An 18,954-nucleotide genomic window follows, 5' to 3' on the forward strand; every position below is an offset into this window, starting at 1 on the left:
ATCAATTACGTTATTTATGGTGGTCATTTCTTGCTTTGTTGGTTGGTTGCACTTTCTTGAGGTTTTACGTAATAAATAAGATGGCAAAGCAAAATTGTCACATCCCCATATAAAAATGTATTGAGGCTTGATATCTTTTTTCTAAAAATGTTTTGCATAGACAATGGATTTTTTTTCATTTTCTTCTCTTGAATAAAAATAAACCACTTTATTTGCCACATTTATTTTGGAATTTACATTTTATTTTATTGAAATACAAAATACTTTTATTTTTAATTCTTTTGATTTCTTTATTTTAGTGCAGCGTTCGAAATTTTCTTAATTTTCCGTTTATTTGAAATTCACAAAAGATTTTTACGCGCGTCTCAGCAGCACAATAGGAAAATTTCGCAACACCGTAGACGTTCAAAATAGTACTGAGCGGAAGATCTTTTGGTCTATCGTTTTGGTCTGTCTGCCAGCCAGACAAACTGTTTACCGCCTCAGTTCATCGTCATCTTCTTTTTGGCCCAAAATGATCTTCTTTGAATATATCCAAAGAATATTTAAAAAAAATAAAGAGTACCCGTAAAAGAGATGATTGTTTGAAAGCGAGAGATGGAGAGAGTGAGAGCAAGGCGATGAACGCCACAATCAAATCCCTCAATACAAGTGAACATTTAATAATTGCATGAAGATCACATGCAAATAACTGGGGAAATCCTTAACACCCCAAACACAAACACACCTACATAAGAACACACAAATCATTCGCATGTGACTTAAGTGGCAGGTGGTAAACGTTGACCTGTAAGATACCTTTCCATACCAAAATAGTGCAGATTAGTCAGTTCCTTAATTTTAATTAAATGAAGTGATTAATTTATTTCTTTGGGCTATAATGTTTTGAACAAATTAAAATTGAGAACTTCATTGATGCCAAAGTTTGAACCACCACAAAGTTTCCCACCACAAATTGTGGACATGGAACCACGTTTTGGTTTAGCAGTATCACCCGATTTTTTTGGGTATTTTGAACGTTTTTGCTAAGGTTTGTGACGGAATTAGTTGTAATTTTATTTGCGGTTCCTAACGTTCAGAAAATGTCTCCACCAAAAATTTGGCCACAGCTCCACGTTTTGGTATAGCTCTTATATATCGGTCCCTTTTTCGTCCCAAGTGGACACTGACCTCCCCATAGTGTCACATGGGGAACTGCCTTTAACACCCGTTAAAGGTAGTGAGCTAACATGTGCCGCGCGTTCACCCATAAGAACGTTAAAAACTTGGGTTTGGGCGTCGGGTTAGTAACCCTCCCCTAGAAAAACAGCCTACTATGAAAAAACGAAAGAAAAGAAAAACAAACCCCTCTAAAGTTGACGAACCCCGCAAACGTTTTAAGGACCATGATCTGCGAATCTGCACCTGGAATGTTCGCACTCTTTATAGAGAAGGTGCAGTCTTCGCATTGGCAGACGTACTTGAAAAGTACAAGGCCGATATTACTGCCATACAGGAAATACGATGGATTGGGAAAGGCGTCACAACAACACCTAAAGGTGACGCACTGTATTATAGCTGCCATGACGTAAAGCATGAGTTTGGTTGCGGATTTGTAGTTAGTCGGAGGCTAAAACATCTGGTATCAAGCTTCACCCCAGTGAATGAAAGACTTGCTGCAATTCGAATAAAAGCTACATTCTTCAACATCAGCTTTATTTGCGCTCATGCTCCCACTGAAGAAAAGGACGAACAGACCAAAGATATATTTTATGACCGTTGTCCCGCCCATGACATTAAAATTATTCTTGGCGATTTTAATGCCAAAATTGGAAAGGAAAATATCTTTGGCCCAACACATCTGACAATGGTATGAGGCTGATAGACTCTGCAAAAAACATGGTAGTTAGCAGTACAAGATTTAAGCATCTCGATATTCATAAGGGCACCTGGCTGTCTACAGATCAGAAAACAAGAAATCAAATTGATCATGTTGTGATAGATGGAAGACATTCATCGAGCGTGTTGGATGTATGATCGTTCCGAGGCGCAAACATTGATTCGGACCACTACCTTGTTGCAGCAAAGGTACGCACCCGCTTAAACGTAGCAAACAAAGTACGAACAGACACAACACGAAAGTTAGACATCGGTAAGCTGCAATCACAACAGATAGCCACAGCATATTCCACTCAACTAGCCCAATTGCTTAATCAAAGCACTCCTCATCCCGATAACATATCAGCGCAATGGCAAAGCATTACCCACTCCATGCAAACAGAAAAAATCCATACTTGGATACCAGAGACCTCCACCAAGGAATCCATGGTATGATCAGGAGTGTCGTGCTGCCACCGAAGAGAAAAATGCGGCATATATGGCTACTTTACAATCCGTAGCAAAGCGTAGCGCACGAGAGAGATACAGGGAGAAAAGGAGAGAGGAGAAACGTCTTTTCCGCAGGAAAAAGAGAGAGATGGAAAAGCGGGAGTGTGAAAAAATCGAGATGTACAGGAGCCAGAATGAAGTCCGAAAATTCTACCAAAGCATCAAACTGATGGCTGTGGTACAGGCACATCCTCCTGTAGAGACCAGCAAGGTAATTTGGTAACTGATACAGATAGTGTACTCAGGATATTGAAAGAACATTTTTCAAAACTGTTGGTATCCAATAGCAGCGAAGACGCGAAGATACCACAGATCCAATCCCAGAAGATGGCATTGAATGTATACCGCCCAGTAAAGACAGCTATAAATCGGCTGAAAAATAATAAGGCAGCAGGAGCTGATGGCTTACCAGCCGAGCTATTCAAAAGCGGAGGCGACACGCTGATAAGGTGTATTCATCAGCTAGTTAGCACCATCTGGCAGGAAGAACGAGTACCCGACGATTGGAACCTGAGTATCCAGTGCCCCGTCCACAAGAAAGGAGATAAGACTGTATGCTCTAACTATAGGGGCATAAGTCTACTCCCTATTGCCTATAAGATCGTGTCAGGGATATTGTGCGAACGACTAAAGCCAATGGTCAACGAGATAATTGGACCATACCAATGCGGCTTTAGACCTGGCAAGTCCACCATTGATCAGATATTTACCCTGCGGCAAATCCTGGAGAAGACCCAAGAGATGCAGATCGACACCTACCACATTTTTGTCGATTATAAAGCAGCCTTCGATAGCCCGCTGTGTTCAAAGGAATTCCAAGCCATGTCTGAATTTGGTATCCCCTCAAAGCTCATCCGGCTTTGTAAAATGTCTTTAACTGACACGAGGTCCTCAGTTAAAATAGAAAAGAACCTCTCCGAAGAGTTTTGTACCAAAAGAGGTTTCATACAAGGAGACAACCTTTGTGTGATCTGTTCAACATCCTGCTGGAAAAGGTTATACGAGAGGCAAACGTCAAAAGAAGTGGCACAATCTACACCAATAGCCACATGTTACTTGCTTATGCTGATGATATAGACATCATGGGACGATCAGTAAAAGAAGTAACTGATACCTTTATGCATGTCGAAGGAGAATCTGCTAAAGTGATTCTGGCGGTAAACGGTGAGAAGACCAAGTTGATGGTGTCGACGCGCAATGCGTCCATTGAGCTCGGACCAACTGTGGAAGTTGGTTCCTATAATTTTGAGGTAGTAAAAGATTTCGTCTACCTCATCACCTCCGTAAACACAACAAACGACATCAGTTGTGAAATAAAAAGAAGAATTGTGTTGGCCAACATATGCTACTTTGGTTTAAGTAAGCAGTTTAAAAACAAAGCCTCATCTCGTCAAACAAAAATAACGCTCTACAAAACACTGATACTACCCGTGCTGATGTATCGCTCCGAAGCCTGGGTACTTGCGCAAGCAGACATGGCAGTGCTTAGCGTGTTTGAGAGAAAAATTCTTCGAAAGATCTGCGGACCAATCTGCGTTGATGGTGAATATCGGCGTCGCATGAACCACGAGCTGTATCTGCTATACAACGACATCAATATAGTTAAACGTATCGAGATGCAGCGATTGTGTTGGCTAGGCCATATCATAAGAATGGGCGAAGATGAACCCGCTAAAAAGGCGTATAAATACGAACCGCTTGGCTGTGCACGCAGAATTGGCAGGCCAAGTAATAGATGGCGCAAACAAGTGGATGAAGAGATGAAAAGGCGCGGTATTCCAGAGTGCATAGCAACAAATAGAGAGAATTTGAGATCTTTTCTTAGTTCGTACAAAAATTTTTAAAATCGAATCGGATTTTGATATCCAACAATCGGCCAAATATGCATATTGGAGCTATATAAAAATCCAATCCGATTTTCACGAATTTTTGTAATAGTCGTATTTTAGCCACAACAATGAACTGGTAAAGTTTTTTCGTTGATTGGACCATAATTGCGGCATTTAGAGAATTTTGGTGAAAATGCACCTTTGGCCCCATACAAATTACTATGGAAACAACGATCGCTAGGTTGGCACGGGTTAACCTTAACCGATCGTTCGTCATAAAATTTCATATATTAGGGTTTTAGGGGGTAGGAAATCCAAACAATTTTTTTTGGTCACTCTAATACCCCTGTTAAAATAATTGCCCAGCAAACCAATCGTACCGACTTCGTAACGAAATCGGAACAAAATGTCGGACGTATCGTCCGAAATCGTAACAATATCTTAACGAAAGTTGTATGAAGTGGTTGACATAATTTCGGAACAAAATGTCGCAGCGACATCGGATCGATTTCGGTCCGATTTCGTAACGAAATCTGAAGAAAATCCTTAAGAAATTCGGAAAGGAAATTTCTATCCGACATTCGTTCCGAAATCTGAACGAAATCGGTACAAAATCTAAACTATTTCCTCTCCGAAAAATCGTTTAGAAATCGGAACGAAATCTGAACGACTTTGCTTCCGAAATTGTTCAGACGTGTCGGACATCAGACATTTGGTTTGCTGGGTGGTTACTGGATCAGTAGTGGGATTTTTGGTTAACGACAAAAATCGGTAAAATTAAAATGCTTATTTTATTTCGGGAATAAACGAAATTTGTCGGTAAGTTAGCAACTAACATAAAATTGTCGTTAAGTCCTACCGATAGCAACAGTGATGCCAACTTTTATTCATACTTTTCATTCATATTTTCGCGTTTTAAATTGGCCGTTTTTTGTAGGTAACCAACAATTGGGATTCTCCCTCTACAGTTTATTTTATAAAAAGTTGTTGGTTTGTGGGAACATTTTTTATCGATAAATATCTATTTCATTTGATATGTAATGACCTAATTTTCATAGGATAGGGACATTGGAAACATACCGATAGGGGAAACATTTTTTTTTTTGTGGAAATATTGAATCTTAATATATCACAACAAGTGGTAGTAACATACATATGTATGTGAAAATAACAACATAAAATGTCGCCCATGCCTACATAAAAATATGCATTTATACATATATAAATATGTATATATAATAGCTCTGTTCCAGAACTAAAAAGTTTTTACAATTTTTACCACTTTTACACATTTTGCGTTCCCGTACACAAAATTTATATGAAAATCGTTTACGACTTTTACAACTTTTACGACTTTTACCACTTTATAAAGTGCGGGAACAGGCCAAATATGTGTAAAACCATAACAATTAATTGCTGTATTCGAACATCTTGGTATTTTATTTATTTTATTTGTTATTTGTCTAAAATGGATGGGCACAGACATGTCGTATAAAAATAGCCCCCCCGGGAAAACGTAAACTTTTGCGGCGTTCAACTGTCTGTTAGGCAACAGCAGGCGATTCAAGAGAATTTCCTACATTTTACACATCATCTTCACGATGAATTGGGTTTTTCATCATTTTTGTATTTTGTGTGGTGTTTTTCTCATAAGGTTGTTGTTTTTATTTCGCATCTTCAACATGAAAACTAAATTCAATTTAATGTACAATATTAGTGGACCGCCTTACATAAAATTCATTCATGCAAATTTTTGTGCAAAAGTGTGGTTGTTACAATTTCAACGTCATCGAAATGATGATGATTGTGTTGTCTATTCAGCTCTTGTTTGCATTAGAAAATATTTCCATAAATAAATCGAAATAAAATTTAAAACAATTTTACATTTATGGACAGAGTGGAAACAGCGTATTGTTATTTTAATGGTTATAGAATATGGAGTATTAGGGTGACTAGTGATATGTGGTTCTTAAACAAATAAAAAAAAAAACAAAATAGTATTTGGTTTAAAATGATCAAATCTATAGGTTTCATTTTATTTAAAAGCCATAAAAAATTATGTTTTGAATATGTTTTGAAAGCCCATATACATATATCATGAATGTATTTTTTACTCATACACCCACCTAATACCAGATGTGATTAGCTGCAGTACTTGATTTAATATGCAAAGTAAACATGTAATAACATTTATGAATATTGTCTTGTCAATTGCAATCTTTTAATGAATTGACGTTTATTTGTTGTTATGTACGTATATAAATATACCCTGGAGTAAACAAATATATAAACGTACAGGCTGTTCCAAAACTGCTACATTTTACTAATTCTAACAAAGCAATAAAACAACGAAATAATAAAATTTGCAACAAATATTTTCAGTGCTAATAACGACATGACCTACTTCTCTCCCCTAACATATGGTTTTATACATCTTGTAATGTTAATTATTGTCCACCCTTTAACTTTTTCCTACATGCAAACTCATTCGTATGCATTCGAAGAACTTTATTCATAGATAGCAAATGAGTTCAGTAGTCCGACAAGTGAACACACAATTTTCGCATCACATACCAAATTACATTATAAATATTTGAGGCGTATCATGATTGATGCAACTATATGCTCATTAGTATTTTACATGAGATCCCTTGTCGTATTTGCTCCTCTTTTTGTTTTTTATTCTTTTCAAGAATATAACAAAACAAATTGTAATTATTTGTACAAGAGCAAGTGTTTACTCATAAAATGTAATTCACTTTGAATTTTGGGTATACATTGGAATTAGCGGGAAATAAAATGTCTTGAAGAGGAACGGAGATGCACACCAATGGATCAAGTGTAAAAATTGATTTTGTTTTAGTTTTCTTGAGATCTAAAATTGTATCCGTCAGGACAGAGTATCATTAAAAATGTTTAACAGGCTCTCCCATTAAAATCGTTAGTCGATTCATGTCTGCAATTCTGAATACAAACTTTTTGCTGGGTATTTATTTTACCCTCCGCCTTTATGCGGCTCATACACTTTGGGCATGCAGGACAGCCTTTGTAATATTATTAGTAAATTTTAAAGTATTTGTCAATGTATGTGTGAATATTTCAAGCAGGATAGAAATCAAAATGATTTTGAAAATGAAACCATTTCAATCCAATGAATTTTGTTTATTTTTCAAGTAACAAACAATTTTGCAAAACAACAACTATTATTTGTGAGGAAATGAGACAATAAACTTCAACTCAAAATAGAGTTTTTAGAGGAAGAAATATATTTTCTGAAAAATGGATTGAAGCGATGTCACACGCGTACACAAGGGTTCATCGACAGCTGTCATGCATGCCCATAGTGTATGGGCCGCATTAGGCTAACGAGGGTATACACTAGGGTGACCCAAACAAACAAAATTTCTTTTTATACCCTCAGCATTTTTGCTAACGAGGGTATATGAGGAAAAGTCAAAATTTTTTAGTTTCCATGAAGCCAAGGTTTGCACTGTTATAATACGCGAACTATTGTAGTTTACCAGTAACTATGACTATTGCTGGATTATTTTAGCTGTTTTTGTACAAAGCTCAAAAATTTAGCAAAAAAATGTAATTTACGTGGTAGTTACGACCGCGTAAAGGAAAAAACATAGGTAAAAACACATTGAAGCTAAACAGGTTTTTTACATTGCTATTCGATTTCTGATTAAACCATTCAAATGACGGACATCTGTCCAAAGTAAAAGTAGGAGAATACAAAATGAAGATAACACTTCTAATGTATCACTTTCCAAAATTTCCACTGCATCCACCTTTTATGGATGCTGACATTTTGAAGCCGGATTTCAGGTGTTTTTTTTATTTTTTATGTAACTGGGACGCGCATTCGGATATTTCGAAAAACCAATTATAGGATTAAATAACTCGCGATTTCGCATAATCTGATATGTATATTGAGTATGTAGCCCACACAGCAGCCGAGTAATCTACTGCCAAAGGCCAAAATTTAGTGTGATATTTTTTCTAAAAAACCTATTTTTTGGGTACAGTATTTACAATATCGTTTTGAGTGTGCTGGTACCCCACGATATTTTAGTTTTTCGACGATCCGGATCATATGAATCACAGATCATAAAAATCCATCTACTAGAACGGCGGAAATGGCTACTGCAAAAATTGAAAAATTTGCGAAAAATGTTTTTCAAAATATCGCTGACTAATTCGCGTTTTATGTGGATCGTTTCCATTTCAATGAAGAAAGTGAATCATCACTCGCGTTTGTGCGAAAACAGCGGTTTGAAAAATTTAGTGGCGTGGGAGCTGTATCCGATTTATCCAAAAAATACTGTGTGATGCTACATCCACGGTTCTTGATGGATTTTATTGAAATATGTTTAGATCGATGTATTTTTTCACGGTTGATAGTGAAATCGGATGCGCATAAAAAGTGTATGCACTTTGTGCAAAATATAAGCGTTATATAGTTTGTTGCACACTAAACTGCAGACGATGCTACATCTTAGCGGCCAAAGTAAATCCTGGCAAATGTGTACAAATTAAAAGAGAAGAATTCGCTGTATTGGTAAACCGCATGCGCATCAAGTGATTTTGAGGATTTCGCGATTTACACGCATTTCAAAATGAACATTACCCGATACAATTTTATTTCAAGATTATACCCCATTTAAAGGAACCCAACATTTATTTGAAAGATATCCATATCTTCTGCTAGATGTTAGCGTGTTTTCGAGAAGTGATTAGAATAAAAAATGTGATTTATTGCATGAAATTTAACTAAAATAGAAGAAAAACTCCGACATATTTTTCTTACATTTTGTTCAACTAACTCACAAAATAAATTTTAATAAATATTTTCTCTTACAAAAATTTTATAAATTTCCTCAATATATTTTTTTTGTTTTCGCTATAATATGAAAACCACTAAACGGATTTGTATAGTTTTGGTTTCATTTGAATCATCGCGATGTATAGATTACGTACATATTTTTTATATATTTTTCAGAGGCATAAGCAGGTTGAATTTTATTAAAACAAGTTGCAAACTACCAATTGTTTGGAATTCTTTCCTAATTTCCGCGAAAATGCACAACTTTTTCACTAAAGTTATGGGACCTCAGTAAACATATAGTATGTAGGGAGCCCCTAATTAAGAGATTTTCTCAATATAATGATTAGAGTCTTTTAAAGATTTTTTTCTTTTTATCAGAATTGAAACCGCCATAACTTTTGCGCGCAACAACCAAAATTAGTATCACGAACAGATTTAAGAATGGCATTTTTTTCCCAATCTATGTACCAAAAATCTTTCATGTAGTTAAAAAAAAAAATTAATTTTTTTTTTATGGAAAACTAAAAAATTTTGTCTTTTCCTCATATACACTTTCATACGGGCAAAATGTGCCACATCAAATTAATGGTTTTAGACCCCAAGTATGTTTGGACGAAATGTGTTTCAGACAATTTGGAGTCGATTTAGCAATGTCCGTCCGTCTGTCTGTCTGGCTGGTGCGCACGATAACTCTCGAACGGATGAAGCGAATTTTGGCTTTCGCAATATTTTGTCCAAACTTAGTTTAAGTTCGAAGATGGGTTATATCGGTCCACTCCTTCCGTTACCTACCCCCAAAAAAGTTCGAAAATGTTCGGAAAATTTGTGAGCACGATAACTCTGGAAGGCAGTAACCGATTTGGTCCATACTTTGCACATCGTGAAATTTCTACAAACTTAGACGAGGTTCCAATATGAAATCAATCGGTCCACGCCTTCGGATACCTTCCACACAAAATTTCGGAAAAGTTCAGTTTAGGACTTGCTCTCGAATGGTTTTGATTTTTGTTGTAACAACTTGTAATCACGGCCCCCAATATGGCGGTACAAGTTTCATCAGGTGCAAAACCATACTTCCTGAGAAAAGAGCCTAAAAGGTGCAAAAAACCCCTATGACACCGTGTGTGGTGGTTGGAGCGCAAGATAACTCTCGAACGGATCTGCCGATTCGATCCAAAATTTGGCCTTCATAATATTTTGTGTAAACTTAGTTTAAGTTCGAAGATAAGCCATATCGGTTCACTCCTTCAGGTACCTCCCCCGCAAAAGTTCAAACATGTTTGGAAAAATTGTGCGCCCGACAACTCTTGAAGGGAAGCACTGATTTGGTCCATACCTTACGCATCCTAATATATCTACCAGATATAGATCAGGTTTGAATATGGACTATATTTTTCCATTTCTTCGGGTACCTCCCACACAAAATTTCAGATAAGTTCACTTTAAGACCTGCTCTTGACTAACTTTGATCTCTGTTGAAGCAACTTGCAATCGCTGTCTCAATTACGACGTAAAAGTTCTTTCAGTGGCAAGTCCATACTTCTTGGGAAAACAGCCCGAAAGTTGTAAAATACCCCTATGGCACCATATGTAGTAGCTGGAGAGTACAATAACTCTCGAACTGATAAACCGATTTGGTCCAAAATTTGGCCTTCGTCATATTTGGTCCTAACTTCTAAAATGGCCCATATCGGTCCTCTCCTTAGGATACCTCCGCCACAATGGTTCAACATTTGTGTCCAGGTGTAGTTTAGGGTCTGTTCGGAGATCCTTTGAAAATGTATACCGATGATGTTTTTTGTGGTCCTGTTTACCGCCATATTATATTTTCCGTTGACAAGCCCATGCTTCCCGACATACTGGTCCAACAAGTATACGATAACCCACTGAAATGACTAGTGGGCGCGATATCTATCGAAAAGATATGACTCTATCGAAAAGATATGACTCTCAAAATCACTATGTCGGTCCATTCCCTCCTCCGCAAAACTTTTGAACTATAATCCTAATCCCCATTTTTATCAGCAATTTTAAATGTCCAAAAAGTGCCACAAATTTCTGAAAAGACCCTAAATACATTCGATCTGTCCGTAGATTAAAGTTTCAATTCACATAGGCTGACACTTTTTTACTCGTTTTTTTTATTTCCTACGCCCTAATTTTTTTTTCATTGATCCAAAAATGATCCAAAAACTTTATATACGAAATTTTATGGCGATCGGTTAACGTTAACCCGTGCCAACCTTGCGACCTTTGTTTCCTTAGTAATCTGTATGGGGTCAAAGGCCCATTTTCACCAAAATTCTCTAAATGCCACAATTATGGTCCGATCGATGAAAAAACTTTTCCAGTTCATTATTGTAGCTAAAAAACGATTTCCACAAACAATTTTGAATAGCAGACTGTATAGCAGACTGGTTCAAATTCGTCAATGGTGAAGGTTCTCAATGAAAATGTGTATATTTTAGACATTTTCGTTAGTGTTCTATTGGAGATAGTATTCACGCGTTTGTTTTTTTAGAAATTGTGATTCTCCTTTAAAAAACTTTGATTCGCTTTATATACCAGGGTTAAGGTCTCAAATACTTTTTCATTTCGAATGTGAGTTTGTAGTTGAAACTATCTTGAAATTGGGACGCATTGAAATGATAGTCGCTTCTAATGCTTTGTTCGTTTTTTGCCAATCATCTGCTAGACAACATAACGCCGAAAGTAATAGGTTTATCTCAATAATATAATTTTGTTTCTACAGAAAGTATAAAATATGAAGGTTTCCCATTTAGACTGGTACCAATGAACTTTAGGTCTGAATTACAAAATGCCAGAGTTATGGAGAAATGAGGGCATGTATTAAAATATTTTTCTTGCATTTATAGGTAATCATCTTCTTGGGGACATAACCCCAAAAATATGCATATATCGCAATACGCTAACCGATAGCATTTTTCATATTATGTGAAATACTTTCATATTTTCATTAAAAAACATCTCCAAAATCCCAACAAAATTGTATTAATTATATTATCACCTAATATTCCTTGAGCTTCAAAAAGTACTTTCTTACTTGCATACATATATTGTAAACTACCCACACCATTTATTATCCTGCCAATTTGTTTACACCTTGTCATTAAAATACACTAACACAAAGAAAGCTAACCGATAAACACCCCTTATTAAGTACTTATAAAAAACAATAAAAAGTGGAGCACATCAGGTGGCAATCGATCATGGATAAATAATGTTACATAAGTATGTTTAAAGTTCACATCAACTTCCGCCAACAATTTACCTCTGCTTTGCCCTGAGAATTGGATAATTTCCAAATATTTGTTCTATTACAACAATGGCATTTATTATTTGAACATATGACGCATAGCGACATGTGCCTGCCTCCATCCCCCCGTTCTTTTTGGTGCTCAAAATAAAAACATAATAATTATGTATGCATGTACTTACTTCTAATATAGGCGATTGATTTTCCAGAGGCACTAATGGTTTTTCCGGTATCGGCCGGGATGTAAAATAATAAGCCGAGGCTGCGGCTATGCCGGTTAGTGTTAGCACACCAGCTGTACCACCGAAATAATAAAGATAGCCATCGATTTCATCAACTGTAATTAAAAAAACGAAAAAGTAATTATTAAAAAAGCTATTTAATAGACAATTGGTTTTAAAGCAACCATAAAACACAAATACACCAAACAATAAACAATACTTACACAGATATGAAATGTTGCTCATAATGAAATGATTCAAATAGGCCCAAATTGACTTTTCTGGCGACATATGTAATTGATGTTATTTTGTTCTTAGTTTTTCTTGTTCTGTTCTTTTTTTGTTTTACTACTACTAAAGTTGAAAAAGAAAAGGATTTTATTTGGCCTTTTGTTGTTGTTGTTGCTGCTGTCTTAGTTCAATTTCTTGTTGTTCTTATAACTGTTATATATAATATAATATTTTACTTAGTATTTGATTCTTAAAAATTATGCATCGATGATGTTTTTGGTTTTTTTTTTATTATTATTTTATTCTTTTACGTGTTTTGAGTTCCTGAGTTTGTTGAATTGAGATGATTAATACGAGTTTACCATTTAAAAATTATTTATTCCTATATATTAGTTGATTAACGGCAAATCTGAAAAGAAAAAACATAAAGTGGTTTTATTAAAAATATTAAAATTATTAAGTATTTATAGTATGTACGAGTATATATAGATTCTTGCAGGTTCTTGAACAGAGGAATTATAAGGGCATGTTTCACTAAGGCGACTCGAATTCAAATTTGCTCTGTTCCAGAACCTGCAAGAAGCTACTATTTGTTACTACGATAGCATTTTTTCCTTTATGTTATCGGAAAAAATAGTAAAAATTAGTAGATTCTTGCAGTTCTGGAACAGACCAATTAATTCGAATTTTTTGAAAAATGTTTGCTTCGTTTGAGTTTTCATTTACACAAACATTTTCTGCAATAACAGGAGTTTGATAGTACTTCGAACGAATTTGAATTCGATTGTCTTAGAAAACAGGCCATTAATCCTTAGTCATGGAAACCACTAAAAACCTTCTCTAACAATATAAATTTATCGAGTTGTTCACAATTTACAATTTGTGTGTTTACTGTACTTTAACTTTATAGTTTTTAATTGCCCTTGAGTTCAAATCAACCTTAACCACAACAAAGAAAGGCATGTATGTAATTTAAAATACATTGTTTTTCGTTTGTTTTCCATGAAACAACTAATGGGAACTTCAGCATGTGTATGACATTAATAAAACAAGTTAAAAAGTATCAGTCGGCCTTGCCGACAGAGATATACCCTCAGCCTGTGCAAATTGAAACACTTTTTTCACAAAAAGAAACTTATGTATTTAGGGGGTTTCAAAATTTTGGTCGTATGAACCGACAAAAATGTTGATTAGGATTAAAGTTCAAAAATTTTGCGGAAAATTTACTTAAAGGAATGGACCGACATAGACCATGGGGGTGCCATAGGGGGTTTTTACACCCTTCGGACTGTTTTCTCAAGAAGTATGGACTTGCCCCTGAAACAACTTTTACCATCGTAATTGAGGCAGCGAATGTAAGTTGCTTCAACAAAAATCAAAGTGATTTAATAGCAGGTCTTAAAGTGAACTTATCCAAAATTTTGTGTGGGAGGTACGGGATGGAGTAGATATTTGTCCACTCCATATTCCATATTCGATCCTGATCTATATCTGGTAAATATTATGAAAATGTGTAAAGTATGGACCAAATCGGTCACTCCCATCAAGAGTTATCGTGCGCACAATTTTTCCGAATATTTTCGAACTTTTGTGAGGTAGGTACCTGTAGATAAGTCATATCGGTCCACTCCGATATGGCTTATCTACGAACTTAAACTAAGTTTGGAAACAATATTACGAAGGCCAAATTTTGGCCGGAATCGGCATTTCCGTTCGAGAATTATCTTGCGCTTCCACCCATAAACATGGTGTCATAGGGTTTGTTTTTCAACTTTCATGCTATTTTTTCAGGAAGTATGGACTTGCCCCTGAGGAAACTTGTACCTTCGTATAGGGGACAGTGAATACAAAATGTTACAACAAAAACCAAGGCGATTCGAGAGCAGGTCCTAAACTGAACTTTTCCGAAATTTTGTGTGGGAGGTACTCGAAGGAGTTTACCGATTGAGTCCATATTGGAACCTCATCTAAGTCTGGCAGAAATTTCATAATGTGCAATGTATGGACCCAATCGGTTACTTCCTTCAAGACTTATCGCACGCACAAATTTTCCGAACATTTTCGAACTTTTGTGGGGGAGGTACCGGAAGGAGTGGACCGATATAATCCATCTTTGAACTTGAACTAAGTTTTGAAAAAATATTACGAAAGCCAAATTTTGGACCGAATCGGCAGGTCCGTTTGAGAGTTATCATGCGCTCCAACCACTACACACGGTGTCATAGGCTTTTTTGTAACTTTCAGGCTATTTTCTGTGGAAGTATGGACTTGCCCCTAATGAAACTTACAGCGTCGTATACAGGACAGCGAATACAACTTGAATAAACAAAAATCAAAGCGATTCGAGACGAGGTCCTAAACTGAACTTTTCCGAAATTTTGTGTGGGAGGTACCCGAAGGAGTGGACCAATTGAGTCCATATTGGAACTTCATCTAAGTTTGGTAGAAATTACACGATGTGCAAAGTATGGACCAAATCGGTTATTCCCTACAAGAGTTATCGTGCGCACAAGTTTTCCGACAATTTTTGAACATTTGTGGGGGAGGTACCTGAAGGAGTGGACCTATATAGCCCATCTTCGAACTTAAATCGAATCTGGACAAAATATTTCGATACCCAAAATTTGAACCGAATCGATTGATCCGTTCGAGAGTTATCGTGCGCACCAGCCAGCCAGACAGACAGACAGACAGACGGACAGACAGACAGACAGACGGACGGACATTGCTAGATCAACTCAAAATTGTCTGAAACGGATATCGTACAAACATACTTGGGGTCTAAAACCATTATTTCGATGAGGCACATTTTTGGTCGTATCAAAGTGTAAATACCCTCTTTAGCCTAAAGGCTGAGGGTATAAAAATAAATTAATCACCTAGGAAATTACTTTCAAGCTCATGTATTAATATTAAAGGTGTGTGGAACATTAGACATCTGCTAGCAATGGCCACTTTAAAACGTTTATTTTATTAGCCACAATTTAATGATCACTTTAGTTGCTTGTTTGTGTATATGTTGTATTTTCGACAGTCAAATTGAAAACTCATTGAACCCTTAAGAACTTTAAATACCACAACAACCATCTTTTTTAATTTTTATCAAATATCTGAGAAACACGCAATGTATGAAAACAGCATATTTTACGCTTGAGTCTTTTTTCGGCCTTTCTGTGTTTGCTGCTTATTTCACATACAAAGAACACATCCGCAACACTTGTTATGCGGACAAAGAAGATGCCAAACACACATATTTCCATGTATTCCACAGCTATCGCAATATAAGACTGGAGTCATAAATTCTGATTTAAATTTCTTATTTGCAGCTCGCTAATCATTGTTTTTGTTTTGATTCTTTCTCGTCTCACTCTATGAATTTAAAGCTAAGAATAACAGGCACTTGGTTATCATTTGATTTGACTGCTTGCAAGCAAGCGGGCGGGTTTTTTCACCCTCCAGCACCAGACGACAATAACCACAAACAAGTACATAATGCTGAAAAATGCAAACAAAACCAGTCTAAAGTTCTTTTGCGAATGAAAAATGATAAGAATTTTATTTGTAGATTTAATTTGACCTCAAGAAGGCAGCAGCTAAGAGCAAATCTATGTCAAGAGGAATCGAATGCTCTTTCCTGTATCAAAAGTCATTTGGAGATAGGAAATTAAATAGAAATAAATGATTATCAAGGATAGAAAAAAGGAGTAGAAAAGGAACAATCTAAAGAGTAGGATTTAAAAGGAACGGTCTAAATTCAGATTAAAATTCTACAAAAGTAGTGAGTTTAACACTTAGACAATAATCAAGAAACACATAACAGGGGTTATACGGGCCTATATCTTTATGTGGATTAAAAACGACGATTTTTTTTTGCAAGAAAGTCTGGTCCACACTTTGAACTCTAAATACCATTATATCGTGTGAAAAATGTGACAACATGCATACAATTAACAATTGACAATTCTTTTTTCAAAATGATGGGAAAAACCGAGTAAATTATGAAAGTACAGCTAAAACAATTAAAAAAGTGTCAGTCGGCTTTGTCGACAGATATGTATATACCCTCAGCCAATGTGAAGCGAAACTTTTACCTCCGGACAGATCGAATGTATTTAAGGTCTCTTCAGAATTTTGTTGGCCTTTTTGGACATTTGAACTTGCCGACAAAACTGTGAATTAGGAATTAACTGCCCTAAGACACAAATGTTGAACTTTTGTAGGGCAGGTACCTTAGGGAGGACCGATATGGGCCATTTTAGAAGTTAAACTAAATTTTGATAAAATATTAGGAGATCCAAAGTTTGGACCAAATTGGTTGTCCCATTCAAATGATATCGTTCTAACATTTTAGTGACTTTTTTTAAATATTGGAGAGAAGTAGCGGAATTTGGGGACCGGTATTGCCCCATGAAACTAAGTTTGGATATAATATAACGAAGAACAAATGTTGGACCAAATCGGCTGAACAGTGTGAGAGTTATCGTGTTCTCAGACCGCCACATGTGGTGACATAGGGGTTTTTTTACACCTTTCGGGCTGTTTTCCCATGAAATAGACTTGCCCCTGAAAAAACTTTTACCGTCGTAATGGAGGTGATCCAAAATTTTGTGTGAGAGGTACCAGAAGGAGTGGACAAATATAGTCAAAATTCGAACCTGATCTATATCTGGTAGATATATTACATACATACATATGTTCCCACAACATCCCTGAAGGGACAAGGGAGACTTCTCTCATATCAATGAGTGCACGCCGATTCATATTGGCTCAATGATATGGGACCTACAGTTTATCGCCGAGTCCGAACGGCGTGTCTTACGACACCACTTGTAGAGAAGTTCTTCATGGCTGAAATACTCAGGAAATGTCGCCAGCATTACTGAGGGTAGATATATTAGGATGTGCAAAGTATGGATTACATCGGTCACTCCCTTCAAAAGTTATCGCGCGCAAAAGTTTTCCGAAAATTTTTGAAGTTTTATGGGGGAGGTACCTGAAGGAGTGGACCGATGTAGCCCATCTTCGAATTTAAACTATGTTTTGATAAAATATTACGAAGGCCAAATTTTGGACCGAATCGACAGATCCGTTCTTGCGCTCCAACCACTACACAAGGTGTCATAGGGGCTTTTTGCACCTTTCCGACCATTTTCTCAGGTAGTATGGACTTGGCCCTGATGAAACTTGTACCATCGTATGAATACATGTTGTTGCAACAAAAATCAAAGCGATTCGAGAACATGTCCTAATCTGAACTTATCCGAAATTTTGTATGGGAGGTACCCGAAGGAGTGGGCCGATTTAGTCCATATTTGAACCTCATCTAAGTCTGGTAGAAATTTCACGATGTGCAAAGTATGGACCAACTCCCTCAAGAGTTATCGTGCCCACAAATTTTCTGAACATTTTGGAACATTTGTGGGGGAGGTACCGGAAGGAGTGGACCGATATAGCTCATCTTCGAACATAAACTAAGTTTGGACAAAATATTACGAAAGCCAAAATTTGAACCGAATCGGTTCATCCGTTCCAGAGTTATCGTGCGCACCAGCCAGCCAGACAGACAGACAAACAGACGGACGGACATTGCTAAATCAACTCCAATTTGTCTGAAACACATTTCGTCCAAACATACTTGGGGTCTAAAACCATTATTTCGATGAGGCACTTCAGGTGACGATATACACTTCGATACAATAAAGAGGTTACTCATCGAAATAATGGTTTTAGTCCCAACATGTGCTTAGAAGAAACGTTTCAGACAATTTTAAGCTATGTCCGTCTGTCGGTCTGTCTAGCTGGCCTAATATGTTGTTCAAAATTTCAACATTTTTGGCACAAGTGCAGTGTAAGGACATATCTCTGACAGTTTTGAAATTTTTTTCAGCAGGTTGTCCTCGCGGTCCCAATTACAACGTTGCAACTTGTTTTTTCAACTTTCATATTTCATGGGCTAATGGCTCTAAAATAAACCCTGCCTGAGTGTACGATTTTATTGAAACTTTGCATATCGTAAAATTTCTTCCAAAAGCACCTCACGCTCCAAGAATGTCTATATCGGACAAAACCTTCGGGTACTTGCCTCACAAACGATTAAAATTTTCGCTTAAGGGCTGTTCGAGGATCGTTTTGAAATTTTTACTGAATGTACTCCTGTACATAACCAACATAAATGTCTTGTTGTCACGATAATCGAAA

The 18,954-nt window shown here is 36.5% G+C and overlaps 1 protein-coding gene across 50 annotated transcripts in view; it reads right to left on the minus strand.

Moving 5' to 3' along the window:
- Positions 1 to 18,954, minus strand: part of LOC141401226 (long-chain-fatty-acid--CoA ligase 5) — a 48,437-nt gene that overhangs the window by 26,306 nt on the left and 3,177 nt on the right. For 11 of the 50 annotated variants that reach the window (XM_073981270.1, XM_073981281.1, XM_073981279.1 and 8 more), the window contains exons 3-5: positions 13,119 to 13,165; positions 12,750 to 12,879; positions 12,487 to 12,641 (exon numbers count right to left, since the gene is read on the minus strand). In XM_073981270.1, the coding sequence (XP_073837371.1) occupies positions 12,487 to 12,641; positions 12,750 to 12,816 (222 nt within the window). In that variant the 5' untranslated portion in view covers positions 12,817 to 12,879; positions 13,119 to 13,165. Of the gene's footprint in view, positions 1 to 237; positions 500 to 12,486; positions 12,642 to 12,749; positions 13,166 to 13,482; positions 13,602 to 18,954 lie in introns of those variants that run through there. The other 39 variants (XM_073981265.1, XM_073981264.1, XM_073981257.1 and 36 more) reach the window with 13 other exon arrangements.

This window comes from Musca autumnalis, unplaced genomic scaffold (assembly GCF_047663935.1).
Source record: "Musca autumnalis isolate F117 unplaced genomic scaffold, ASM4766393v1 scaffold_4, whole genome shotgun sequence".
NCBI classification, from domain to species: Eukaryota; Metazoa; Arthropoda; class Insecta; order Diptera; family Muscidae; genus Musca; species Musca autumnalis.